Source organism: Pogoniulus pusillus, chromosome 8 (assembly GCF_015220805.1).
Source record: "Pogoniulus pusillus isolate bPogPus1 chromosome 8, bPogPus1.pri, whole genome shotgun sequence".
Classification (NCBI taxonomy): domain Eukaryota; kingdom Metazoa; phylum Chordata; class Aves; order Piciformes; family Lybiidae; genus Pogoniulus; species Pogoniulus pusillus.
In genome coordinates this window covers 205,648-232,810 of record NC_087271.1, presented here as the reverse complement: position 1 = coordinate 232,810, position 27,163 = coordinate 205,648, and the positions used below count along the sequence as shown (strand labels likewise).

Here is a 27,163-nt window from a genome sequence, read left to right as displayed (position 1 = left end):
CCATCTGAAGTGTGAGGTATAGGATCCAACATTTCAGCCTTTGCTCTAATCCAAGAACTGTTCCTCCAGGCCCTTAGGTGCACATAGGCATCAGAGTCTTTGAAGATTGGAGGAAAAACTAAAAGTGCTCTAACCTTACCCTAATTCATAGGATCATAGAGTGGTCTGGGTTGGAAGTGACTGGAAGTTTGTCCAGTCTGAGTCCCTCTGCAACCAGCAGGGACATCACCTAGATCAGGTTGCCCAGAGCTCTGTTGAGCCTCACCTTGAATATGTTCAGGGATGGGGCTCCAACCACCTCTGTGGAAAACCTGTTCCAGTGTTCCACCACCCACATAGTAAAGAATCTGTTCCTAACATCCAATCTAAATCTGTTTTTCTCTAGTTTGAAGCCATTGCCTCTTGTCGTGTCACTGCAGGCCTTTGCAATCAATCTCTTTCCATCCTTATTGTAGCCCACTTCAGGTACTGGGAGGCTGCTGTTAGGTCTCCCCGGAGCCTTCTCCAGGCTGAACAAGCCCAACTCCCTCAGCCTGTCCTCATAGCAGGTGTGCTCCAACTCCCTCATCATTTTTGTGGCCCTCCTCTGGACCTGCTCCTCCAGCTCCATTTCCTTCCTATGTTGAGGGCTCCAGAGCAAAGCGGCAAACAGAGTGTCCCAAGAAAACAATACTAGAAGACATCACCTCTGATGGATGTCCTGAACTTTATGGAGAGGCTTGCAAGATTCAGACAGTAAAAGGTAATTTTCAAGAGAGTGGTAAAATGTATAGAGAATATGGAAGGTGAGGTCCATTGGTCCCTAAAGACACATCCATTCTCTAAGTCATTTTTGTTAGCTGGCACACTAGCATTTTGCACGTTGAGCTGATTCAGTAAAGCTTAGAGGAATTTGTAGGGTTTACTTCATGTTGGTGGAATGTAAGCTGGGGTTTGCAGGGGACACCTAAATTTTCAGAATCTGCAGTCTGGAAAATCTGTGCCACTTCTTGGTTCACCTGTTCTGTTGCATTGAAATCACCAGTACCAAGGCTGTTTCTCACTCCTGTCATCTGACATGGATGAAAGTGATCATAAGGTGGTGGTTTTGTTTTGAGGAGTACAGTCTTCACAGATAACAGTTAGTAGCTGTTGTTTAAAAGCTGATTTGCAAAGAATACCACTTAATCGTGGTGCAGAGGCACTTTTACCTTGTGCAAGCAGGTCCTCTACTTGCTATGCAGATTAAGAATTGGCATCCCAGCAGTTAGCTGCACTAATACCCCCCTGGAGCAACCAGAAGGCACTGACTGCAGTGAAACACAGAGCTTGCTAGATGTCAGGAGCTCTTCAGTCGTGTGAGGCTTTCAGGGAGGTTTCCCACCAAAACCTGACTGTTCCATGTTGATTTGCTTGCAGGACTTGTCAGCCTCGATGCAACAGCACTGCTGCCACATACTCGTTCTGGCTCCCTTAGCTTTGGAAAGAATGCTGAGTGGTTTTGAAGGTTTAAAAAACATTAGGGGAATTAGCAGTCGTTTTCCTTCATGCAAAGTGTCTTTAGAAATATTACTATGTGTAAAAGATGTTGGTTTCTGATGAACTTCAACTGAATTAACAAGAAACAGATCTTCAGGCCTATCCAAGCTTTTCCAAAGTTGCTGAGGTGAAAAGCTAAGGAAAAAGAAGTAATTTATAGCAGGACACGCTCCTTGTTTTGCACTTTGTTACATTTATCTATGAGGCCAGTGTTGCTTCTTGCTGGCTGTAAAAGGCAGTTGTGTTGCAAACCTCACTCTGATCACTGAACCTATCTGTAATCTTAAGGAAAAGGTGAGATTCAGGTAAATCAACTAACCTTACACAGAAGAACAGCCTGGTAATGTTTAAGGGCTGCCCTAACTAACTGTAAGCTTTTCTTCCAGCAGCCTATTAAAGAATCAGTGGAGCACCCTCAAGCACTACTCCAGTGGAGAAAGAATTAAACTCCCACATGTGTAGTGCCTGCTGTTGCTGTATGATTAGAAAGACTTTGTCTCGTAGGTTTTCTTGCGTGGTTTGTGTGAATTGGAGAACTGGGAGGAAGCTTTCAGCAGTGAAACACTCAGAAGTGCCCCTGTACACTGCTGGCTCCTGGGAAGGTAAAGCTCCTCTCCTAAACCCTATAAAGTCCATATAAAAGTGTAGCGTTTTGTTTAAAGTGAAGCCCCATCCTTGAGCTCAGTGTACAGCACAAGGCAATAAAAACTTTGGTATCTTCTGAAAGCATCAGTGTTGGGGAATTGTGTACACAGCAGGAGTTAGAACTTGGTGGCTGGAGAACAAGCTGTAACATGCCTTAGAGGGCCAAGGTCACAGCAAGTATCAGCTTTTGGAAGTAATGTTTTCTTGGCAGGACAGCACAACTTGCTGTCCGCTTGGATGAGGAGGAGAAGGGACATTTATAGGTAGAGCTGTGCTTCTCCTTGCAAGAACAGGGCATCCTTAGGGTTAGAAATGATGTGTTTCTGCTCAAGTGCAACCCACACAGGAAGGTGAAGTCCTATCTTACAGCTACCTGAAGGGACATTGTGGAGAGGCTGGTGCTGGTCTCTTCTCACAGGTAACTGGAGACAGAACAAGGAGGAATGGCCTCAAGCTGCGAATGGATAGATTTAGATGAGACATTAGGAAAAAGGTTTTCACTGAGAGGTCAGGGACTGGAAGGAGCTGCCCAGGGAGGTGGTGGCGTCACCAGCCCTGGATGTGTTTAAGGGTCGTTTGAATGTAGTGCTTGGTGATATGGTTTAAGATTAATCTTGTAGAGTAGGGTTATAGATTGGACTTGATGATCCTACGGGGCTTTTCTAACCTGAATGGCTCTGTGATTCTGGGATGTGACTGAAGTTCTGTGATGGGTGGAAGTGCCAAAGGGCCAATAGTGGCAATTGAAACAGGTGGAACTCCAGAGGGAAATCCCAGTAGTTGTGCTACTATGTGATGTGGTCATTTCTTAAGGAAAAAGGTCACAGACACAGAGATGATTAGGTCTGGGAGAGCTCAGAATTTAGTCATCAATTCTGCCTCACATTCTTGTCTTTCAGAGGGAACTTTGTCCAGTGTTCCTTACATATAAAAACTCATTACCAATATAAATCTCATCCCCAGCTGTTTGTGTAGCTCAGAAACAATACAGTTGTCAGTGGGAAATGATGTTGGATTTTGTCAAAATCAGCTTTTCCCTTGGTACAGCCCTACCTGCTCGGACTGCTACAACTCTTTTAGGGTTCCCCAAGAAAAGAAAGCTTTTTCACTTTAAGGCTTTATCAGGCACAGAAGCAGTACAGCAAGAAGGAAGTAATATTACCAAGAGCAGATGTGAGGGAGCTTCAGCAGCGTCCTGTAGGCTGTCAAGTACCAGAGAGAGCAGCTGCCTCTGTATACACAGTGGCATTTAATTATTTTATTATTGATTTAAAAATTTGTGTAGGAATATGTTATTTTCCCAAAGCATTGTGCCTGTGTGTCTTTTTGGGTTGTGCCTGTGTGTCTTTTTGGGTCTCCAGTTCTGTGCATTTACTTAGTCCAGGGACAAGACCTGCCTTTCTTGGTTTGTTTTTGCACATCTCGAGGCAAAGGAAATTTACTCTAGGACTGAAATTTTCAGGAACTATGGCAGTATGAATAACGAACAAGTGCTCAGCTTCCTGCCTCCTTATCCCAGTCGATCATGTCACTGTTCTGCTGCGAAGAGCAACTCTGTATGCAGCACAGTGCAAATTAGGAAACTGGCCTCAAAATACCTTTGTGTCTTGTGCTGAAATCCCCTCCTGACAGGCCATGCTGAATTTAGAATGCTGGGCTATTAAAAATACAGGGTTTCCAAGCAACAGTGTTTACAGAAGGAACACTTCTGTTCCTCGTTTTGCCTTTGACTGCTCTATCTATAAAATAGCTTCACCCAACACTGTTGAGGAGCTTTCAGTGTTGCAGAACAATTAATTTTGATACTAATGAAATGGGGCCCTGCTCACCCACACTGTGCTCCAGTGTGCTTACACTTCTTATGGGCAAGGCAGAGTATCTTGTGATGGGCAAGCTGCTCACTCTTTATTTTACACAGCATTGTCTTTAGGTTGGCTTTGTGAATGGCAGCTCAACAAACTGTAAAATAACACAAGTCATCTGCTAGGATAAGACTGTCCAGAGGAAAACCATATATTGACTAAACCCCTGGTTTTAACGCCAGTGCAGTATTCTAAAGCAGAAGAATGTGGTACCACGAACTGTGGAAAATGCTGTTTTGCAGAGCAAACAAGTTCTGCTTGTCTCTGCTGTGTATTTCCCCCCTTCCTCCAGATGATTTATGTAGTGACGTTCACAAGCCTCATGGCACTTGGTTGAATTCCCAAGGAACTTTACTTACGTAGAGATGTGTTCGATAGGATTAAAACTCAAAGGAGTGGCAGTGATTGCAGAGCCAGTGCTGGTGCATGCTAATTTGAGGTAGTTGGTGATGTTGAGTGCTCTGTGCTGGGTGTGAAACCCACACTGTCTTAATGTCAGGGTTAAAGCAGGGAGAGTTAAATGTAACGGCTATTGACTCTGGCTGACTTGGCAAAGGATGCAAAATCGATTTGCATGGGACAGCTCAGTCCCAGAGGTTGGTGAAAGACTCGAGTGCTGTATGTGGCTGAGCCAGGACAGGGCAGGGTGAGAGCTGCCCTTCCTGTGGCGTTGTGGCCATTCTTTCAGCTGTGTGGTGTTGAGGTCAGGCTGCTGTGATCATGCTTATATAACTCCAGAGTAACTCATGTATGAGATCACTTGAGAGGGGTGCTGCCCATCTTGAGCAGCTTAAAGAAAATCCTTCTTGTTTTAATTCAGAACTGTGCTTTCAAAGACAGCCTGGTGGGCTTTAGTGGTCATTCCTGATGTTTCACAGAGGAACAGTGATTTGAGAGAAATGGCAGACCCAGTTTAATGAACTGGTATCAAACCCATGTGAAACATAATTTCATTTCCCTTAGATGTCTAGATTATTGTAATGGTATTGATTTCTAAAGTGTACCCTAAATCCATGTAGTATTCCCAAATGCCAGTATTTATATTGGCACTTGGATGTTTACAGATGCATGTGCAAATCCAGACCTTTCCATCTTGATCTGACAAAGCAGGTAGCTGCTATGACAGCTGCTTCTCCTCTGGAGATTTCCTCATTTAATCCTTGCTGGGTTTGTTGTCACATGCTGAATTTTGAATTGTCATAGACCCCAGCTTGGAATGGACTTCCACAGATCACAGAATCATAAAGGTTGGGAAAGAGCTCTAAGGTTATCTGACCTGACCTTGCATAGGAACAGCATGGTCTATGTGAAATGGCTCAGCACCTTATCCAGCCAGCTCTTAAAAGTGTCCAGTACTGGGGAATATATTTTGGGCAGACCTTGCTCCCTTTAGGGAGTTCACAGGATCACAGGATGTTAGGGGTTGGAAGGGACCTCCATATATTGAGTCCAAGCTCCCTGCCAGAGCAGGACCATAGAACCTGGTGCAGGTCACACAGGAATGCATCCAGACAGGGCTGGAAAGTCTCCAGAGAAGGAGACTCCACAGCCTCTCTGGGCAGCACGTTCCAGTGCTTTGGAACCCTTAGAGTAAAGAAGTTCTTCCTCATGTTGAGGTGGAACTTCCTGTGCTGTAGTTTATACCCTTGGTGTCCAAGCAGAAGTCATGCCAGCAGATTGTGGAATATAATTTGAAATACACAAAAGCCAGGAGGTGAAAGTTGTGGTTTAGGGCACACATTTTTTAGGCCTTTTTTGTTATCTTTTCTGTAGTAACTGATTCCTCCAGAACAGTGAGCATGGAATGGAGTGCACAGCACAGCAGACCTAATCTAGTGGTGGCATGTGGACAAGCAAAGCTTTGCATTCAGGCACTCCCCCAAAGATTTCACTGGGGCTCTGCCTGGACACCCCATTCTGCCTCCATGGTTTGCATGGCAAATAGGAGTCATGTGTCTGAGAGCAGCACAGAGCTGTCAGATACTTGTTTCAGCCAGGCTTTACTATTTGTGTAAACACTGGAAGCACTCTATTGGAAAATATTTTGCTCTGGCTTCTTTGTTTTGGTTTGATTTTTATTTGCATGCATCATTTTACATGTGAAGAAATGAACCCAAGAGGACCAACCAGATTGCACAGAAGGCAGAATAAGCTTTTTACAAGCAATGTTTTTTCCTTGTGTTCTATCTCTCCTGGAACATTAATTTTTACCCAACCTCCCCACTATGAAGCAGGCACTGATTCGCTCATAACAAGTAGTGAAATAAAACACAGATACCTACTGGTTTGTGAGTGTGGAGTCTTCAGATTCACTAGGCCCCAAAGTTTGCTTTAGATAATGCCTCTGACCTCTGGGAAGTTGTGTCTCACATACAAATATTGGCCTTTCGGCCGTCTTCTGAACAGGTAAATACTGGGAGATGAACTTGCTGATACTTTTACTGCCATTGGACTGGAGTGGTTTTGACACCGAGGTAACAATTTGCTTTTTGTTCTTCTGTAGATCTTTGGGATAATAGTGACAGAGAAAAGATAGGTTTGTTACTAACTTCATAGAGACTTGCCATCTGATTTGTGCCTTCAGAATGTCTCCATTTAATCTGTCAAAAGTGGTTTTAAACTTAATTTGTCTTCTGGTTTTGGCAGTACTTTCTACCTTGAATTCAACTGTTTGACATGCATTGTACCAGAGTCACATTTTAAAAATGTTTACAGTACATTGCAAAGAAATACAAAGCTCACTTTGGTCCATCTGCTTTCAATATTCCGCATCTCTAAAAGTAAAAACAGTTTTAAAGCTGGCACTGGGAACATTCTTGGTGTTGCTGTGAGCACAGCATTTAGGTAACTTTTGTAGCGACAGAGTAAAAATTACAGATAATGAATTGTCACTGAATGAAAACCTCCTGTGATTATCACCAATTACACTCAACAGCTCTGGTGGCTTGCTGATTGCATGCAGAAGGTGGTTTGCCCTAAGTGAAAGAGAGGCCGTTTCTCGAAAGATTGTTTAAAAACTACTTTGGGGAGGAGATGGCATTCGGGAGCCTGCAGCATCAACAGCCTCCTCCAGCTCTGCTCGGATCCCTCACGGTGTGGGCTCCCCTCCCCAGGAGAGTTGCATCACTGGAGCTGACAAAATTCTTCTTTCTCCCCCTTGGCCATGAAGGAGCAGTCTCTCAGTCTGGGGCTTCTTCTCATACTCTGCCTTTCAGACACTATCTCTCCCCTCCTGACTGAGCCGTAGAGCTGGCTGGAAAACTGTGTAATGAGGGTGGAGGGGAGCTCCAGCAAGAAGGGGCTCAGTGGGAAAACAGGGCCTTGAGGGTGGAGGGGAGCTCCAGCAAGAAGGGGCTTAGTACCAGACAGTGAGCCCTCCAGCAGCGCTGTAGCTCTGCCAGCGCTGTGAGAGAGAAATGTGCAGCTGAGGGCGCCCCTGCAGTCGCTGTGGTTTGGAGTCAGAGCTGCCTAGGCTTGATTCTGTCAGGAGAGCAGACTTTCCCTACCTTGCCTGGTTTTGTTCCTGCTGCCACCATGTCGTAATTTTTTTCTGGCTCTAGTCTGGGTGATTATCAGTGGGGGAATATTACACAAGTAAAGAATCACAGAATTGTCAGGGCTGGGAGGGACCCCAAGGATCATCCAGTTCCAACCCCCCTGCCATGAGTGGAGACACCTCACACTAGATCAGTTTGCTCAGAGCCACATCCAGCCTGGCCTTATAGACCTCTAGGGATGAGGCTTCCACCACCTCCATGGGCAACCTGTACCAGTGTCTCACCACCCTCATGGTGAAGAGCTTTTTCCTAACATCCCCTCCAAATCTACTCACTTCTAGTTTTGCTCCAGTCCTATCACTACCTGACACCCTAAAAGTCCCTCCTCAGCTTTCCTGTAGGCCCCCTTCAGATACTGGAAGGCCACAGTAAGGTCTCCTCAGAGCCATCTGTTCTCCAAACTGAACAGCCCCAACTCCCTCAGTCTGTCTTCGTAGGGAGCATCCTCAAGTATTGTTGTGCAGTCTTGTGAGCAGTCACATCTTTTGATGACCTGCAGTAGGGAAGAGTGGTGAAGCTTTCTGTTCTTCTCTTGCTTAGGACCCTCATAGAACCTGCCTCTTTCTTGGAGGGTAGAAGAGGCACTCAAATGTAGCTGCAGGGTTTTTGGATAGTGGGAAATATTTGGGAAACAAAATCTGGCTGCCACATTGCCGCAGCTGAAGTCTGCTGTGTGGCTTCCACCTTCTAAAGGTCTCATAAGAGGATATATTTGCAATGGAAACACAAGGTAATGGGGAGCTGGATGGATGTGCTGGCAGTGTCTGTGGCCCAGAAGGGCATTGATTTAGGAATACTCTGCAGAGAGGCCTGGAGGTGAAGTGAGGGCTGAGAGTGCCAGATCAGAGCTGAGGTCTGCAATATGAAGAGCTCACAGCAGAGACTGCTCCAAATATGAGTGAAAGGAAGATGTGGATTGCAGGTGCAAGTGTCTAGCCTTTAGCTGCATGGAGCTACCTTTGATGATTTATCATCCAAGAAGTGATGCTACAAATGGAATTTGGAGGTGGTGATCAGCAGATGCAGGATGGCTATGTTTGGCTTTGGAACTGAGATTAGCAGGGTGAAAAGTGCAAAGGGTGGAAACAGAGATAGGACTAAAAAAGGTCCCTTTGAGGAGCTTGAACAGAATCCGTCCTTTGGACAGCTCACTGGCATAACTGCTTCTCCCCGGACATCACAGGTGGTTGCTCCTGGTTCCCACTAGTCAGGAGAGGATAACCTGGTGTAGATGTGTTCGCTCTCCCCTTCAGAGAAATCTGCTCAAGTGGACACTCCTGGCTTACCTTTGCCTCACACCTGCCTTCCATGGTGCTGGGAGATTAATGTCTGTGTTCTTAGCAATGCAAGGTAGGATTTAAGCAGTTTCATGGGTTTTTTTCTGCACATGCCTGATGCTGAGCTGAGGTTTTATTCTTTCAGTTATGCTCTGTAGCACTTGGAATGCTTAACAGAGCCAGGCATAGGGATGAGAGCACTGGAATAGAAAAACAAACAGTGGAAACCCACAGCTGAGCTACCAGATGCTGGGGCTTGCAGTTCAACTGTGGGTTTTTGGTAAGAACACAAGAACTCCGACTGGAGTTATCCCTACCGGCCACTTGTCAGTGTAAGTCCCTCTTTTTCTTGATTTAAATGTTTCCTATCTCTACTCCTTCATAGAAAATGTCCCTGCCCAACCATGACAGGAGTGACTGATTGGCTGCTGGAAGCAAGGACCCACAGTGCCCACACAGCTAGGGGCGTGCAGACCAGCGCATCACCTCTGGAGACTTTGCTGCACAGGACTTGCCTTAGACTGTGGGAGAGCAGAGAGTGACACAGGTCACAGATGATAGGGTGTTTAGAAGACACTTGGTTTCCTACTTTAGGCATGGCAGTGTGAGGGGTTCCCTTAGCTCTGAGATGGGTTGCAGGTGCAGAACATGGTGTGTGTGTGAGCTCTCTCCATGCCTCTTCACCTGCTCTTACCTTTCCCCACTTTCTTTCCTGCCAACCATTACCTGCTGGTCTTTACTACCACAGCTGAAGCCCAGTGCTGCAGTTGCCTCTATTGCATGTCAAGAGATTTGAGGTGCTTCATTTGATCAATGATGCAGACAAAAGATGTGGAAGCCTTCAATAACAGTTGTGCCAAGGCCATTGCTGCTGTGCCGAGTGGCACTGATTCTCCATTCTTTTGTGCTCTGCTGCTTGTATCTGTTACCCTCTTAGGCTGTGCTGAGGCAGGAGTCAAACCTCGGTCATTCTTGTGCAGAACGAACTGTGATGACATTAGAATCCTTCATGCTTGGGCACTATGAGTAAGTAAATACTGTGCTGTGCCATAGTACTGTGCAGTTCCTACTCTGTGTACAAGTGGTCTCCTCTCCAGTGCTGAGGGGAAGGAAGACAAGGCTTCTTCACACCTCTGCCATGTTTCTGCGTCTCAGAAGTACAAGCTGGGCAGGGATAGCTCCTTTGCTGTGGCTGCACCTCAGTTGGATGGGTGTGAGTGTGGTGGGTTGAGATTACCTCCAAATGAATATACCAGTGCAGTTCATATGGCTTAGAAGCAAACAAAGTGACGTATTTACAGCAAGCTAAATTTACAAGCTTGTAATACAATGTAAATGTACAAAATATATTTACAGTTATTTACAATTTAGAAATAACACAAGGATCCTCACAGGAATCCCCCTGAATTGTTCCTCGACCTCCCTGGATGGAGCCCAGAAGGGGCTAACAGCCACCTTCTCCTCCTCCCCGCAGTGAGAACACCACAAAGGCCACAACTGTTATTAATCAAGGTTAGTGCAGAAATCAGTGCAGAGGCACTAAGGAGCAGGTGACGCAAAGAGGCAGAAAGGCAAAGAGGAAGAAGAGAGAGTTTACACAGGAGACTATATACTAGTCCAGCAAACTAATGAAATGATATAGATTTCTCTTATTGTTGTTCTTCTGCATCCAATGCAATTCTTTATTTAAAATTTCAAATGAAACTAGAGCGTTAACCCCAGAACTGTCACAGTGAGGAAGGAGACCATGCCTGATCCCAAGCAGACCACAGTGATACCAACGCTCTGGCCTCTGCTGGGCGGATGTTCTGTAGCAAAAACAGTTAGGAAATCACAATGAGCGTTAAAGGGAAAGCAAAACCAGAGCAGGCAGGAGACATGCCTAACGGTGACTATAACGCACAGCAGCCTGAGCGTCAAGGATCTGAGTCCAGAAGGACGGTCAGAGGAGATGGCTCCAAAAGCCGGTAATTGTTTTCCTTTCGAGCTCGTTTATTTTCGAAGCAGTTAGCAAAACGTGACTCCTCGTGATGTGTGCTGGAACCACATTAGCTGTGTATACACGGCTGGCGTTCAGTTACACAGAAACAGGATACTTTGCTGTTCGCCCTGGCTGCGGAGAGGAAGATGCGCTGAGGCGCAGGGGATGTAGCCCTGAGCCCTGGGAAGCCACTGCTGCTGATGTGGGGTTAGTCCCCGCAGCACACGTTGGCGGCGTTTCTGTGGAGCTGAGCACTCCCGAAGCTTATCTGCCGAGAGCGCCCCGTGGCCTGGCCTCTGCGCTTGCCTTGGAGCCAGGTTCTGAGCAGTTGGCCAGCTTAGCCTCGGGCCCCCACTAATACAGCCTCTGGAGACAGTGTTTTGTACTGAGAAGTAGGAACCCCCCCGGATGTTACTCTGCAGTGTGATGACTTTTTAGCTCAGCCTCGAGGTCCCTGTGGCCTGCTCTGAGGTGGCCCAGCTCTGCTGCTGCTAGTCCCTTCTTTCCCTGCTTTGCTCTTTTGCTGCTTGTGATGGGCAGTGCAGACAGTGCTCCATAATTCTGTGGTATCACAAGCAGTGGGCTTGGAGCTCTGCTGCTCTCCCCTTTTCCCTCTTGCTGACTGCCAGCATCAAATGAAGGGCTATGACAATGAGAAGCAATAATTCTTCATTTTTTCTTTTTGGGAACTTGTAGAGGTTGCATTCCTCCAGCTTCATCTCAGCTAATTTCTTAGCATGCTTAGGACCTGGTGTATTTTGTCAGGTAAACACAGGTTTTTGTGAGCTGCACTGTGCTATCGGCAGTCATTTTAGCTCTAAAAGGCCACGGCTTAGCCTGGGGCTCAGATGATAGCAGTCAGCTTCCAGCTTCTCTAGTTTTTAAATGGCTTCAAGTACTCCCTCTCTGCTGCCCTTTGCAAACCAGCCGTAGGGTTTTGTATCCTGTAGAACTTGTGCTAAACCAAAGGAGGCAAGCCTAAGAAAGGCTTAATTAAAACAGCAGAAATCTCACACTTACTGACTCTTGCTGGAGCTCATTTGCCCTGTAAACAAAACCTCCAAATGGCTGTTTTCTCCTCCTCAGTTTCGTAAGTGGTTACTGAGCTTCTGCAGTTGCTGCATTCCTGAAAATGCTGTTATTTCTTTTTTGGTCACACACTGGGGGACTCCATTGTTTTCAGTGGTGCCTATTGAGTTAGGCCCATCAACGGCAGACCTCGTTCTAGGTCATTAAGTTTGGAGGCACAGTAGTGTAATTTGGTGACTTTAGTTCTTAGCAGAGACTTGGATTGAAGGCATGCACATACAGGGTAGGATAACTACCCTGCTCCTTTCCTCCAGACTCTGAGCATTGAAGGAGCCGCAGGTAGAGCGTGAAGAAATTGCTGGCTGAATAAGGGTTCCTATCCCGATGCTACAGCAGGGTAGTGACAGTAAAAATAGTGACTTTGAGAGCTGTGTTTATGCACATATCAGGCAGAAGTAGCAAACCAACATTGCTGTCTTTTGTTATGAGCAATTCTAGTACTGTGCTGTTCTAGTGTTGACAATTCAACAAGATTCCTTGGGAAAACTGGCTGTGTTGAAGAGCCTCACACAAATGATTCACGATCTGGAGAACGTAATATACTGTGAGAAAAATGAAGAAGGCAGCCAGCTAGTCCCTGGAAAAGCGGTAGGAACAACATCTAAAATGATCTACAGAGGGAGGATGCCAGGTACACAGGAGGCATAGCGAGGCACTGTGCCTGGGAACTGAAGTCACACAAGTTCCAGCTGTATAAAATTCATGCTGAGAACCGTGGAGCAGACTGCCACAGAAGCCATTACCCATCCTGTAAAGATTCTGCTTTAAGATTCGGTGTCTTTCTAAAAGATACACCCTCGAGATCCAGCAGCCTGTGGTTAAACTGGATGTAGATACCCCACAGAAACACAATGCACCAAGCACATTGGCATTCCTTCTGGGTTCACCCTGCAAACTGTGTGGTCTTTGGAAGTTCTCTCTATTCCTGTGCTGTGCCTGCTAGTCACAAACTTGGTCACTTCACCAGAGGATGTCTCTTTCCCACTGAGCAGTTGATCTTCTAGGGCACATTCCTGGCGCTTGCACCTTGGGAACCTTGAACACCTTTTGCCCACACTTTGCTCTCTATGAGAACATTTCCATTTCTACAGCTCTTGTTTTTTTTCCAGCACTAAACTCACATCGAATGCATGTTCCAGATATAAATCCTCATCTCTTGCTATCAAGATTAGCAGTGTGCCAAGATGATGGCAAAGAGGTAAGGAATGGACTACCTGCTCAGACTTACAACATGCTAGACTTTCTTAGTCTGAGGCTCTCAAGTCTAGCCTGAGTAAATCTTTCTGTCTGTGGCTCTCTGTTCAGTTTGGTTTGTCAGCAGTATTGACTGAGATACTGGAAGCTTTTACTGGAATGGAGGTATTAGAACTCGCATCTTCTTTTTTAGCCCTGTTACATCACTGGCTACAGCAGTGACTCGTGATTGACAACCACACAAGAACAGAACTGCACCAGCAGACAATATGACGACTGAATTACTCTCAGTTCCACTGACTCAGTTAGATCAGCATGGTAGAATGATTTCATGCCCTTCATGTGTTCTTGATGGTGGGGATAATCTGCAGAAAAAAGTGCTGTAGATCTCAAGAGTGAGCTCTAGTTAGAGTTCAGAGAGTGCTGTAACGCTGGGATCTTGAACAGTGTGTGTGTGTGCACTCTGCTGGGAGTGTTTTGTGCAGCTAAACTGAATCATGGAGTGATGAGACCTAGGTGCAGGCAACCTTTACCTCTGCATGGCTACATTGGGTAAGTTCTATACTAAGATTTCTAGACACTTTTGAGAAGGCAGTTTAATGCAACAGGGAGAGCTAATAGGAAAGCTAAGTCATACCAAAGGTTAATTAACCTCATGATTCTGTGTCTTGTCCAAGAAAAAAAAATAATCCAGATGAGATGTAACTGCTGGCTTTGGCTGCTGTTGTGCTGCTTCCTTGCTGGCTCACAGTGAAGGAAGTGTATCTACCTGCTACCATCTGCAAAGGCAGGATCTAATAGAATCAAATTGCTGTCTACAACTGCCTGAGGGGAGATTGTAGCCAGGTGGGATTGGTCTCTTCTGCCAGGCAACCAGTGACAGAATGAAGGGGCACAGCCTCAAGCTGTGCCAGGGCAGGTTCAGGCTGGATGTTAGGAAGTAGTTCTTCCCACAGAGAGTGATTGGCATTGGAATGGGCTGCCTGGGGAGGAGGTGGAGGCCCCCATCCCTGGAAGTGTTTAAAAAGAGACTGAATGTGGCACTTCATAGAATCAAGCAGGCTGGAAGAGACCTCCAAGCTCATCCAGCCCATCCTAGCATCCAGCCCTATGCAGACAACCAGACCATGGCACTAAGTGCCCCAGCCAGTCTTTGCTTCAACACCTCCAGGGACAGCGACTCCACCACCTCCCTGGGCAGCTCATTCCAATGTCAAATCACTCTCTGTGAAGAACTTCCTCCTAACATCCAGCTTATACCTCCCCTGGCACAACTTGAGGCTGTGTCCCCTTGTTCTGTTGCTGGTTACATGGTTTAGTTGATTAGATAATGTTGGGTAATAGGTTGGACTTCATGATCTGCAAGTTCTTCTGCAACCTGATTGATTTGTGATTCTGTGAAATGTGGAGAAAAAAGTGGTAGCATAAAGTATGGAGAAAGGTCTGCTGGAGAGACTTCAGAAGAGAGCCAGAGGGAAAAGATCAGAGCTCTGGAAAACATGGCTAACGAGAAAAGTCTGAATAATGAGGGCTGCCTAACACTGGCAAGAGAGGACTTTATAGACATAAAAGGTTGCTATGGCGAACAAGAGAACAGACTCTTCTCTCTCTCCAGCTTGGGCACTACAGTATGGACTAAGTTGTCCTAAGGGGGGTTGCTGGGAATGCTTAGAAATTGCTGGAGGGTGTAAAGGCCAGATCGGCCAAATGCTCCCTGAAGTTTGTGAGATTAAGTTATACTGCTGGAGACACAGGATGGAGTAAATCACCTTCTGAAGACTCTTTCAGACCTTTTTTTCTGTGATCACATAACCTGTGTATGAAGGGCATCTGGTGATTGCAGTGACACTTAGGTAACTGCTTCTTCTCCAGAGCACCCAGTCTCATGTAGTTACTGAGACTAGTTTACAGGAGGCTGTAGAAAGTAGAGGAGTACTCCTCATGTCTGTACCAACTGCCACTCTCAGCATTTGAACATTCCCAGAGGGCTTTTAGCATGAGCTAAACTTGTGACTGCTGTTCAGTCAGTGTTCATGTAAGCCAGCCCCATTCAGTGGGAACATTTTCCCTTCCTGTAGCAGACCTTCTACTCCTTTATCTTTCTGTATGCTCCTGCTTCTATATGAACTTTTCCCTGTGCCTTTACCTCTTCACAGCAGATTCCACAACAGCCTTGTTCTTCTGCAATCTCACAGCCTGTTAACCCCACAGAGGAGTAGTGAATCATAGAATCACAGAATGGCTTAGGTTGGAAGAGACCTCAAAGCTCAGCCAGTTCCAACCTCCCGCCATAGGCAGGGACACCTCCCACTAGAACAGGTCGCTCAAGGACTCATCCAACCTGGCCTTGAACACCTCCAGGGAGGGAGCAGCCACAACCTCCCTGGGTAACCTGTGCCAGTGTCTCACCACTCTCACTGGGAAGAACTTCTTCCTAACATCCACTTTCAATCTCCCCTCTGCCACTTCAAACCCATTCCTCCTTGTCCTGTCATTACAAAACCTTGTTCCTTCCCAGCCCTCCTGTAGCCCCCTTCAAATCCTGGAAGGCCACTATAAGGCTTTCTTGAAGCTTCTCCTCTCCAGGCTGCACAGCCCCAACTCTCTCAGCCTGTGCTCAGAGCAGAGCTGCTGCAGCCCTCTCAGCATCTTGGTGGCCTACTCTGCACTGCCTCCAACAGTGCCATGTTCTGCTCGTGCTGGGGGCTCCAGAACTGCACACAGGCCTGCAGGTGTGGTCTGAGGAGAGCAGAGGCAAGGGCTGAATCCCCTCCCTTGCCCTGCTGCCCACACTGCTCTTGCTGCAGCCCAGCACAGGGTTGCTGTCTGGGCTGCACTCACCCTGCAGGCTCTTGTTTGAGCTTTTCATCAGCCCAGACCCCCAGGGCCTGTTCCTCAGGGCTACTCTCAGCCATTCCCCACCCAGCCTGGAGCTGTGCTTGGGATTGCACCCACCCAGGTGCAGGAGCTTACACTTGGCCTTGTTGAATTTCATGAGGTTGGCCTGGGCACAGCTCTGTGGCCTGTCCAGGTCCCTCTGGATGGATCTCTGCCCTCTAGTAAGTGGACTGTGCCACACAGCTTGGTACCATCTGCAGTGATGTCTCAGTTTAGGGCCATGAGCTATCCAGGACTGGAGAACAGAAATGCTGCTTACTTCTGCTGCAGAGTCAGAGAGTACTGCACACTGATTGGAAGTTTAAAGGGAGTTTCTATTTATAGGTGCATACATGCAAAAGGCAATCAGGTGGAATGAATGCATCCACAAGCTAAGCCAAGTCTATTGGACTAAAACCATCTAGAAATCCTCTACCCCTTCCACCCTCAGCAGGCCTGAGAGCAGGCCAGAACTGCCCTCCCCAGCTTAAGCCTACAAGGCCTCAGCAGGCTGCATGACACAGCTCAAAATTCCCTACCAGCTAAAAGCCATCTCCCCTGCACAAACCATGAGGTAAGTAGAGACCCATGCTCCTGCCAGGCAGAGAAGTGGAGGGAAGGAAGGCAGGGAAGAGAGGAGAGGGCACTGTCAGCCAGCGCTGCCTTGTAAGCTGTGCTGCCAGAGAGCCGAATAGCGTACCAATGCTGCGGCATCTGTGACGACCGGGTCCAGCCCCTGAGATGGGACTTTGTCTCTGTAGTTTTCCTAAGGGAACCTGGGACCCCTCAAACTACCACAAAAGAGAAGAAGGGTTTGGTCAGCACCAGAATCTGACTTTCTGAACAAACTGATACAGTGAAGATGTTCAGTCCTAGCTGTTGGCTAAAGCTTCCCTGTTTTGGATACACAGCTGAACCAGTTAGGCTGAAGTCATAGAGAACCTCCTGCAGCACAAGAGGTTCCACCTCAACACAACGGGGGACTTCTTCACTGTAAGGGTCACAGAGCACTGGAGCAGGCTTCCCAGAGAGGTTGTGAAAGTCTGGAGCTTTTCAAGGCCTGTCAGGATGTGTTCCTGTGTGCCCTGAGCTAGATTGTATGGTCCTGCTCCGGCAGGAGGGTTGGTCTCTATGATCTCTCTGGGTCCCTTCCAACCCCTGACACCCTGTGATCCTTTCTGTGCTGGATGGCATATATGTATTCATTGCACCAGTAGCTCCTGTGTTTGACACTGTCCTTTCCTAGGTGTTCTTGCTGGTCATAACATGAAGGTGCACACTTAGCAGGCACTACATCTATCTACAACCCTAAGTTACAGCTAACTGCTGTTGTCAGACAAGCTGGGGAGAAGGGTAGGCTGTTGTGGAGAGCCTGCAAGCGGCCCTTCCCCTGGCAGTGAGTGCAGAGGGGTGAATTCTATTTAAATAGAATTAGTCCTAAGCACAGTTCTGGTAAAATAGAAAATGACATTGCAAATTGCTTGGTGTTAAACATATTTCAAATCAAGCCTTGAAATGGTGCCAAAATGTTGGCAGAAAGAACTGTCAAACAATGAGAGCAGCAAATGAAGAGTAGCAGGGGTAGGCTGCTGCTCTTTTCAGCATGTATTGGGGAAACTGATTGTTTGTCTTGAATTTTCTGTCTGGCAGGGCTAACTCTCAGCCACAGAGCAGCCATTACTGTATTAGGTATCAAGTGTTAAATCATCAAGGAGACTGTGGAGGTGAAATGGTTGCCTGTTTCTGGCAGCAGTTTGAGTTTTGATTCTTGAAGTGTTTTACACAATGGGACAAAGAGTTTGATAAGGGGTGCAGCTTACCTGGGAAGTGCGAGAGATATGCAGTGAACCAGGATGGAGGTTGTGTAGGTGAGGATGTCTCTTCTTGAATAAGAGAATGGAGAAGCCAGTGCAGATTATATTAAGAGAATGTAGAGTCTTCAGCAGTCAGACACCTTTTCACTCTAGTTTTCCCTGGTATATAAAGAACAAGGGGGAAAAAAATTCTCTGGAAGAAGCTCCTACAACAATTGAGCTTGGAGCAAAGGTAGCAGTAGAGCAGAAAGACTCATAAACTCTCATAGGAAAGGAGCTTAGTTCACACTTTTTAGGGGCCAGGAAATGGAAGTCAACCTAGAGCTGGAAGCTGATGTGCAGGGCAGGTTTATTGGCTCCACTCCCTTGTCCGCACCTCTCTTTCTAGACTTCCAGTGCATTTGGATTCTTACTGTGCCATTCTCTGTCTCCTTTGGTTATGAGTAGACCCTTTTCCAAGTGCATGTGTGAGAACTGGATCTTCAAGTCAGGATGCTATGCTTGCACATCCACCAGAGCTTGTCCTCCATCTCACTTGTGATGAGAAGAACTGAATATTTTTCAGTTACCAACTGCGCTCTGGGTTTTAAGTTTGCTGTTTCTGTGTGGCCTCATGTGATCTAGAGGGCTTCTGTCTTTGTAGCAGTTAGCTTCTGCAGCATTTACTCATTTGGTGATGCTTCCATGCTTCTAGATCTTTGCTCTCAGCATCCTGGTGGAAATACTTTTTGTTGTGTTCTATTGTAAGCATGGGTGATGGTTTTTTTCTTTACAAGTCTCTGTAGTGTACCGCTGAGCCAGGCAAACATCACGTGGCTTCTTGGGACACAGAGGCATATGTTTGCACAAGACATGTGCAAGGTGCCCTAGGGCAAACCCCTGCTTTCAGTCCCTGCACATCCCCTGTTTCAAATGTTTGGGAGAGCGTGTACCCTTGCAGAGCCCTTACATGATCTGCTGGCCAGACCTTGGTGGCAAAGAGAGACTGAATGCCTAAGTAAAATATAGAGTGGAGATCTGGGAGTTTGAAAGTTCAGGGTTTAATAAGTAAATAACCCAGATGCAGTTTCATGGTAGGCGTGCTCTGGTTCCTAGTGAACAAATGACTTGGAGAGGAAAACCCAAAAGGAACAGATTTTCTCCAAGTGTGCATGAATGGACAGAGCCTGTCTCCTCAGGGGACTCATGTAATGGATGGCGACAGCAGGAACACTTCAAGCACCCTCATCACAAAACTGTGAATTTCCATCTTGAAAGAGTCGCTCTGGAGTTCGTTTAACCTACAGGCCCCACCTAACTACAGACTGCTGTGCAAATCCTGCTGCTATCTATTCAGAGCAACAAAAAATACCAACCAAAGGGGGCAATGGCAGGTGAGTTTATACCTAAGCCTCAACGGTGTAGAGTGGCTCATACTTTACCCCAGTGTGCATAGTGGCCTTTATTCAGGGTGTGTGGATTGAAGCCCTGGTTGAGCTGATGTCTGGGAGCACAAGTTGTTCATCGACGCTGTATGTGAGAGCAGGGAGTGGAAACCATGTGGACTGACAGCAGGTTCTGTGTGTTACATGTCCTGCTTGCATTAAAAAATGCAGTTGTCTGGTACCCAGACATGGTGCCCAGCTTCATCTGGGGTTCAAAATTGTGCATCAATGGATTTGGTAGGGCCAGCTTAGTATGGTGTGACAGTAACACAGACTGTTAGGGGTCAGAAGGAACCTCCAGAGATCATCCAGTGTAACTCCCCTGACAAAACAGGAGTACCTAGAGCAGGCTGCACAGAAGGTGTGCAGGTGGATTTTGAAAGTCTCCAGAGCAAGGACACTCCACCATCTCTCTGGGCAGCCTGTTCCAGTACTCCGTCGCTCTCACTGTACAGAAGTGTCTCCTCACGTTGAGGTGGAACCTCCTGTGTTCAAACTTGTATCCTGTTGTTCCTTGTCTTGTCACTAGGCACCACCAACAAGAGCCTGGCACCACCTTCTTGCCACCCACCCCTCAGATATTTATAGATGTTAATAAGATCCCCTCTCAGCCTCCTGCTTTCCAGACTAAACAGTCTTGCATCTGTTGCATCCTGGAACATGTGCAGGAAGGTGAAACACAGGTTGGAAATGTTGGGGGATGTTTAAAGATGGCAGTGGAAGAGAGAGTTTCAAATGAGCTTAGACATGAAAGGGACATGGAGATAAGAAGTGGGAAAGAGCAATGAGGCCAATGGCTGTATTTGCATCTCCTGTGAACACATCTGCTCATAAGGTGGCAGAGGCACCTCTATTTTCCTGGGTTTGCTGGGTCAAGTTGAACCTTAAGGGTACATCCTACTTATCAGACTGATTGAGAATGAAACCTTAAACTTAAAACCAGAGAGCACTACATCAGGTTTCATTACATTGAGCTTATGTTCTCCAAGTGCCCGTTAAAAGGGTTTTAGGATTTCCTTTTAATTAAAGTAACGTTGGTTGAGCGTAATATTTTCCTAAAACATTAATTTTAACATCTTTTCCCCCTGTTACTAAAATGCAAGCTTTGAGGAAGGATAAGTGATCACAAAAAAGGCCAGATGTGCAGAGAACAATATTTTTCAGATTGCCTGGCAACTGGCAAAAGGTGATTCCAAGCTAAGGAGACTGCAACCATGAATGGAATGACAAGACCTATGTTTCACGAGGCTGCAAAAGGCTTTGTCCTGATTGCCATGAAGGAGGGCAATGGTGATTTTCACTCTGCTCTCAGCTCTGTTTGGGGGCATAATTTAGAGATGTGAGATGAAAATAGGAAGCAAGAATGCTGAGTTCCAAACCTGAGTGTAGCCAATGATGTCTCGTGATGGTAGACAGTTATTTTATTTCTCTGACAATCAGTGCATCGTTGCCTAAAATGGTCATATTTTACAGATCTAGAGCCTGGATCAGACCATTAGCTAAGGCTGTGAACTAACTGGAAACTGAGCACATGGCCTGTGTTTCCCCGACTCTTGGCCATACTCGCTAACTTTAGAAAGTGTTGGGAAGGTCTGTGCTGGAAAGCTGAACTGTGTAATGTCACAAGCTGTGGTAGCAGTGAGAGATGTGTTGTTGCTGTGTTCTCCACCCAGCTGGTAGACCCCTAGATTAAATTGTTGTGAGAAAGTCGAATATGGGAGCCAGATCTCCCCACATTCTCAGAGGTGAAAAGGTTGCAGGCCTTTACACTACCAAAAAGTTTTCAGGCTGTTTTCAGTCAGATCAGCATCAAACGATCTGTGCTGCTTTGTTCAGTAACACCAGCCTTGCTCATTCAACTCTCTTATGGTATTGTGTGTAGTCTGCAAAGGGAATTCCACAGAACAGAAATAAAATGCAATCCAAAGAATAAATTGAACATGAAATAACAAATATAAATGTGGCCAACACTTAGGGTCCAAAATTTACTGGAAGGACACACATGGGTTGCATTTATCTTTCACAAGTTTGTAAGATTGATACTCCACAATTTACTTCATGAGCTGGCTTGGTTTAGTTTACAAGAGTTTTTCTTAGCCCTTCTGTCTTCACTCATCCATCAAGGTGAAAGTAAATAAATCAGTATTTCTGCCATAGGATGATTGAAAGAAACCTTGGAGGAAAGAAATTCTTTTTTGTTCTAATCTCATCGAATACTGCTGGGTTTAATCTTTCAGAGAACCAAATCACCTCTGTCTATATTCAAATTAGGTAGAGGGTCTGTTGTGCTTCACAGATGGAGGAACATCACTGTGCAGTATGCCTGTTTTGTAATAAAGACTCCTTTGGCTCTCACTCTGCTTTTGTCAAGATTATCTACAAGCATTATGAAAAAGTGAAGCCAAGTTCCTACCAGCTGTGTGAAACAGGCCTTAAACTGTGAACGTACTGTGGCTGATGCAGAGATCTAGGGTGAACCTGGAATGTGAGCTGTGTTGTTCATCTTTGGGATATGAACTCTTGAAGGCCACATGGAAAATTTAGTGCTGCAGTTGTTAGTCACTTAAGTCCTCAGGGAGACACAAACAGTAGCATAAGACATTCAGAGATATTTTGGCTTTCACCTTAGAGTAAGAATTGTTGTTGTACTTTGCCACCCTAAATGAAGCAAAGCAGTTGTGTGTGACAAAGGTCATATTGAGTGTCAATGTGCTTGATGCCATGGGCTGCCTAACAGGCTTAGACACTGAAAGTTTGTATGAGAACATTTTTAGGAACTTCTCTATGTAACACTGGGTAGTCACTGCCCATAGAGTTGTTTCATCAGCACTACAGTAAGATCCTGTATTTGCTACCTTTTGATTGCAGAAGATTCCAATAATTCAGGGAACAAGGAAAGAGTTCTGCACCTTACTGCACTGCTGTGAAGCTATCCAGCTCTAAGGGGATTCTTGCCACCTCCTACCCCCAGGAAAGAAAGTTAGTGGTGCATGGTATTGCTGTCACATAGAGAATGAATCAAAACACAGAGCTAACTTCCAAAAATGCACAGGAGAAAAAGACAGAGTTGCTTTGGGCAAGTGCACTTTTGCCTAGAGGAAGAGTCATGGGTGAGTGATCTGAGGCCACATTGTGTCTGTGTGATTTCAAAGAGGTGATCTTTCCTGGTCAGATGTTATTGGAAGGCTTGTCCTGAGTTAGAAATTATTGCAGAGGTCTCTTGAAGTGCGGAAGCTTCCTTTTCCAGGTGGTGAGCAGCCCAGGTGCCTAGAGATTTGTTGTGTACCAGGTGGTGCAACAGCCTGCAAAAATGCCAATGAAAGATCTCAATATTTCCTCTTTGGGGTCTTCAGACCAGGATCTAGAAGTTTGTTTAGGATATCTTGATGTGAGCTTGGGGAATCTATGTGGAAATAACAATATCACTTTTGGGGAAGATTTGCAGAAGGCTGTAATGTCACAGATGGCTCATCACAGGAGCCTACTTCTGAAGTATTTTTCTTTCTCTTGAGCTGTGTCCATAACTGAAAAAAATAGATCCAAACTCTTATCACTTCTAATAGCTGTTTGCTGAAACTGAAGGAGAAACTGTGTTTTTCCACAAGGCAGAGGAAGCAGTCTCCATGATCACGCTTGCCCATAGGAGGCCAAAGAATAGCCATCTCTTTTCTGGCCCTTGTCCATTCTTCTGTCCCTCAGGAAGATGTGTTGTAGGGTAAAGACATGCCTCCCAATTCACAGCAGAGAGTTGTGGAACAGACATTGAAAACGTGGGGAAAATGTAAAGAAAAAGCTTTATGTTCATGGATCATTTTGAAGATTCTGGGGTTTGAAGCCTTTGGTTCATTCATTTGAAGCCTCTGAGCAGGCAGCATAGTGCTGAGCATCTCTCTTGATGCCCTTAAATGACTGTGTGGGAGCTGTGGCAGTCACTGCAGCCATCCAGTCCTGGAGATCTTTCGGTGCTAGCTGTGTGAAATGGGTTGCTGGGTATGGGTACAGCCACAGAATCACAGCATGGTAGGAGTTGGAAGAGACCTCCAGAGATTGAGTCCACCCCTCTGCCAAAGTAGGATCTCCCTGGGCAGGTCACATGGGAATGCATCTGGGCGGGTTGTGAATGTCTCAAGAGACATTCCTAACTTCTCTGAGCAGCCTGTTCCAGGGCTCTGTCACCCACACCATAAGGAAGTGTTGAGGTCGAGCCTCTTGTGTTCTAGTGCATACCTGTTGTTCCTTGTCCAGTCACTGGGAACCACCGACAAGAGCCTGGCAGCTTCATCCTGACACCCACCCCTCAGGTATTTATAGATGTTGATAGCAATCCCTTTCGGCCTTCTCTTCTCCAGACCAGGTCCCTTCCCTGCTCTGCATGGATTTCTGTGTTGGCAGCTTTGGAGTTAATTTTCTCTCAGTGAAGGGCTTTGATGGCCTCTTCCAGTGTGGATGATTTTCACTTGCTTGAGAAGATCTGGTAGTGTTTGGTCTCTGCCTCCTCTTGCGTGCCTCACCCAGCTGCCAGTAACAGCATTCCATTGCTCAGTGTTGTCCTGGTGCATTTTGGCCATCACCTCCAAACAAACCCAAGAATGGCAAGTTTAGTTTATTTTTTTATTTTAAAATAAGTAATTAAAGAGCATGAGGCAGTAAGAAAAAAAAAAGGCAAATGACCTAGTTTGGTCTTTGCCGCAAACCCCACAATGCTCTGGGGACATCTAAGTATGTTAGGCGAATATTTCATGTCTATTTCTCTCTTGAATGTGAGTCAGTTCACTTAGACATCATTTCAGCTATTTGTTCATTGGCCATAATTAGGTAAACTCCGAAGCACTGCAGCATGTGTTTCTTATTGGCTGTTTACCCTTTTGGTAAGTTTCTGCTCTTCTCTATCTACAGCCTCAATAAGCAGTTTAATCAGTAAGAGTGAAGCCTTCCTGAATGCTAAACAAGAGGTTCCCCAGGAAAGAAAGAGAGCTGTTGCCCTTTAGTTGGGCTGTTTCAAGTGTTGATTGCATTGTTGCCTGCCCTACACTGCCCTGGTGAGGCCGTATCTTGAGTACTCTGTCCAGCTCTGGGCTCAGCAGTTCAACACAGACCAGAAACTGCTGGAGTCCACCAAATGGCTATAAAGATGATGAGGAAACAGGAACATCTCTCTTACACAGAAAGGATGAGACCTGGATCAATTTAGCCCAGAGAAGAGAACACTGAGAGGGGATCTTATCAATGCTCATCAACACCTAAAGGGTGGGTGCAAAGAGGATGGGGTGTTCCAGTGGGTTCTTTGGGGACCAGGGAACGCACACACACAGGTACCCCCTCTGGGTACAGTTTCAACACTTTGTTACAGCTCAAGTACTAAAGCCATAGAGAGAAAGGTTATCTGACAAGACATGCTGGGTAACTCTGCTGGACGAAGGGCAGGTTATACTCCCCCTATCCAGCTGACCAGCACAAGTGCTGAGATGCCGAGATGGCAGGGCTGGCAGGCACTTACCTGCCTAGGGTAGGCGTCCCCACCAGGAGCCGCGCCGTCATGGCAGTCAGACTGGTGCCGCTCCAGCGCAGCTCCCTAGGCTCTCGGTATGGCTGGGTTCAGCATCCTGTGACGTGTGGCCAGGACATCCCAGAAGGCTGAAGGAAGGAGAATGGGGCTGCTCCTTTGTTTTGGAATCTGTTACATCCCATCTTTCCCTACTTACTGCTCACAGGTGTACTTGCAAGCCCTGCTTCCCTGGGTCTTATGTCCAGTGACATAGTGACTGTTGGCCTGTTGTAACTTCTGATCAAGCACAGACCAACTCTTACATGGGGCCAGATCTTTTCAGTTGTGACCAGTGATAAGACAAGGAGCAACGGGCACAAACTACAACACAGTAAGTCCCACCTAAATATAAGGAGATTCTAGTTGATTGGATAGGGCTGGGTGATAGGTTGGACTGGATGATCTTGGAGGTCTCTTCCAACCTGGCTGATTCTTTGATTCTTCTTTCCTGTGAGGTTGTCAGAGTACTGGTCCATGCTGTGGAGCCTCCTCTGGAGACTTTCAAAACCTGCCTGGACATGATCCTGTACAATCTGCTCTGGGTGACCCTGCATTTGAACAGGGAGGTTGGGCTAAACGATCTCCAGAGGTCCTTTCCAAACTGTGCTTCTATTAAACATACATGTTTCTCTTTGTGTGAGAACTCTTCCTCTAGGAGAATTTACCTCTACCAAGGAATTCAGGGCTGACTCTGCAGATTCTGACCACATAAGCAGTCCTTCCCGAGGTGTGATCATAATCAATAGGACTGATTCTCAAATGACTTAATCTGGCGTAAATCAAGAAAAACCTCCCTCAGAGTCGTTTGCCCCAGAATGAAAGAAGCAAGATCCCCCAACCTGAACTAACTTGATTGCTCATACGGAAGGAATTGCCCGATTGCAGCCTTTGCACACCACTATGTGAACCTATTCCCTTCCTTTCATGAGCATTTAAATGTAAAGATATATATAACTCAAAACTGCAGGGTAGAGAAAGACAAAAGTTACTTTGATGGATTCCACTTCCATGAGATCTTTCTGGAAACCATTCTGCTTTTATTAGATTGATTCTCTGTAAATGAAGATTAGTTGTTTCTGTGGATTTATGCCATAGCTTTGGTTCTACTTGCAAGCAGGGTGACCTCTGGTAGAGGGCAGGGAGTCTGTGCTCTTTTCATCTGCTCTTGGTGAGTTACAGTATGTAGGTTAAAGGCCCCTCGATACCAGTGAAAGAGGAGATCTAGTTCCAGACATGGAAAATGCTTAAATCCTGTGTATGCCAGCCAGGGATATTAATATTGCATAGAACAGGCAGTTGTCCAAGGACCAGATTCTGTTCTCAGTTACACCGGTGTAAGCCAGACTTGGTTTCCTTTTCTCAGGGGCAGTGGATTTGCTTTCACACGTGCGTGAAGAGTGGAACCCAAAGATGGGTTGTCCACAGTCAGGGACAGGCTCTCAGCTCTTGCAGCTGCTGTGAGGGAGAAGTGTGACCTGTTGTTCATCACTGCTGCAGCTCCCACGTGTTGGGCACGTTTCAGAGGGCTTTGATGCAAGAGGGGCTTCGTTCAAGGCACTGTTAGGAAATGTGTAAGGCACTCTGTGAAAGGTTGGCTGAGACACGTTGTTTCATGGGTTTATCCAAAGTGTTCTCTTCCTCTGCAGGGAGCACATGTGTTTTCTGATTTGACAGCTGCCAGAGAAGAGAGTAATTTCTGACAGCACAGGGGCAACGTTATGTTTGTGCTATCCTAGGAAATTTCCATCCTCACACAGATGGGTATTAGTGTGGGCTACAGTTGGTATTGCTGAGCTTTGAGTGGAAGCTTGAAGTTTTTGTGTTTTGATAATATGATACAATTGATCAAATGCATGTTTAGAAAGGCCTAATGAATTTCAGACTTCTATCATTTGGGAAATGGGAACAAGAAAGTGGGTTTATCACTTGGCAAGTGTAAGTCCAGAACGTTTTAAAAGAATCCAGAGTATTTTGGAATGAATCCAGAGGAGGCCACAAAGATGATCTCTGCTAAGAGGATAGGCTGGGGGAGCTGAAGGGATCCTACAGGAAGGCTGCAGAGGGACTTTCCATGAGGGTGTCTAGAGACAGGCCAAGGGGAATGGTTTAAAGCTGAGGGAGAGAGCAGGGCTAGACAGGAGCTTAGGAAGAAGCTCTTCAGGATGAGGGTGGTGAGACTCTGGAACAGGCTGCCCAGGGGGTGTTGAAGGCCAGGCCAGATGAGGACTTGAGCAGCCAAGTCTAATTGAGAGGTGTCCCTGCCCATGGTGGGGACATTGGAGCGGATGATCTCTGAGGTCCCTTCCAACCTGAGCCGTTCTAGGATTCAATGATCTTGAATATATTCCAGGTAACATTGCTGATGGGAAAAGTGAGGAAT

The 27,163-nt window shown here is 46.3% G+C and overlaps 1 protein-coding gene across 10 annotated transcripts in view; it reads left to right on the top strand.

Moving 5' to 3' along the window:
- GLIS1 (GLIS family zinc finger 1) overlaps positions 1-27,163 on the top strand; it is a 218,341-nt gene that overhangs the window by 72,158 nt on the left and 119,020 nt on the right. Inside the window, exon 2 of one of the 10 annotated variants that reach the window (XM_064146876.1) lies at positions 24,950-25,114. The exons of 8 other annotated variants lie outside the window; for them this stretch is intronic. In XM_064146876.1, the coding sequence (XP_064002946.1) occupies position 25,114 (1 nt within the window). In that variant the 5' untranslated portion in view covers positions 24,950-25,113. Of the gene's footprint in view, positions 1-2,022; positions 2,121-24,949; positions 25,115-27,163 lie in introns of all 10 variants that reach the window. One more of the 10 variants, XM_064146877.1, reaches the window with a different exon arrangement.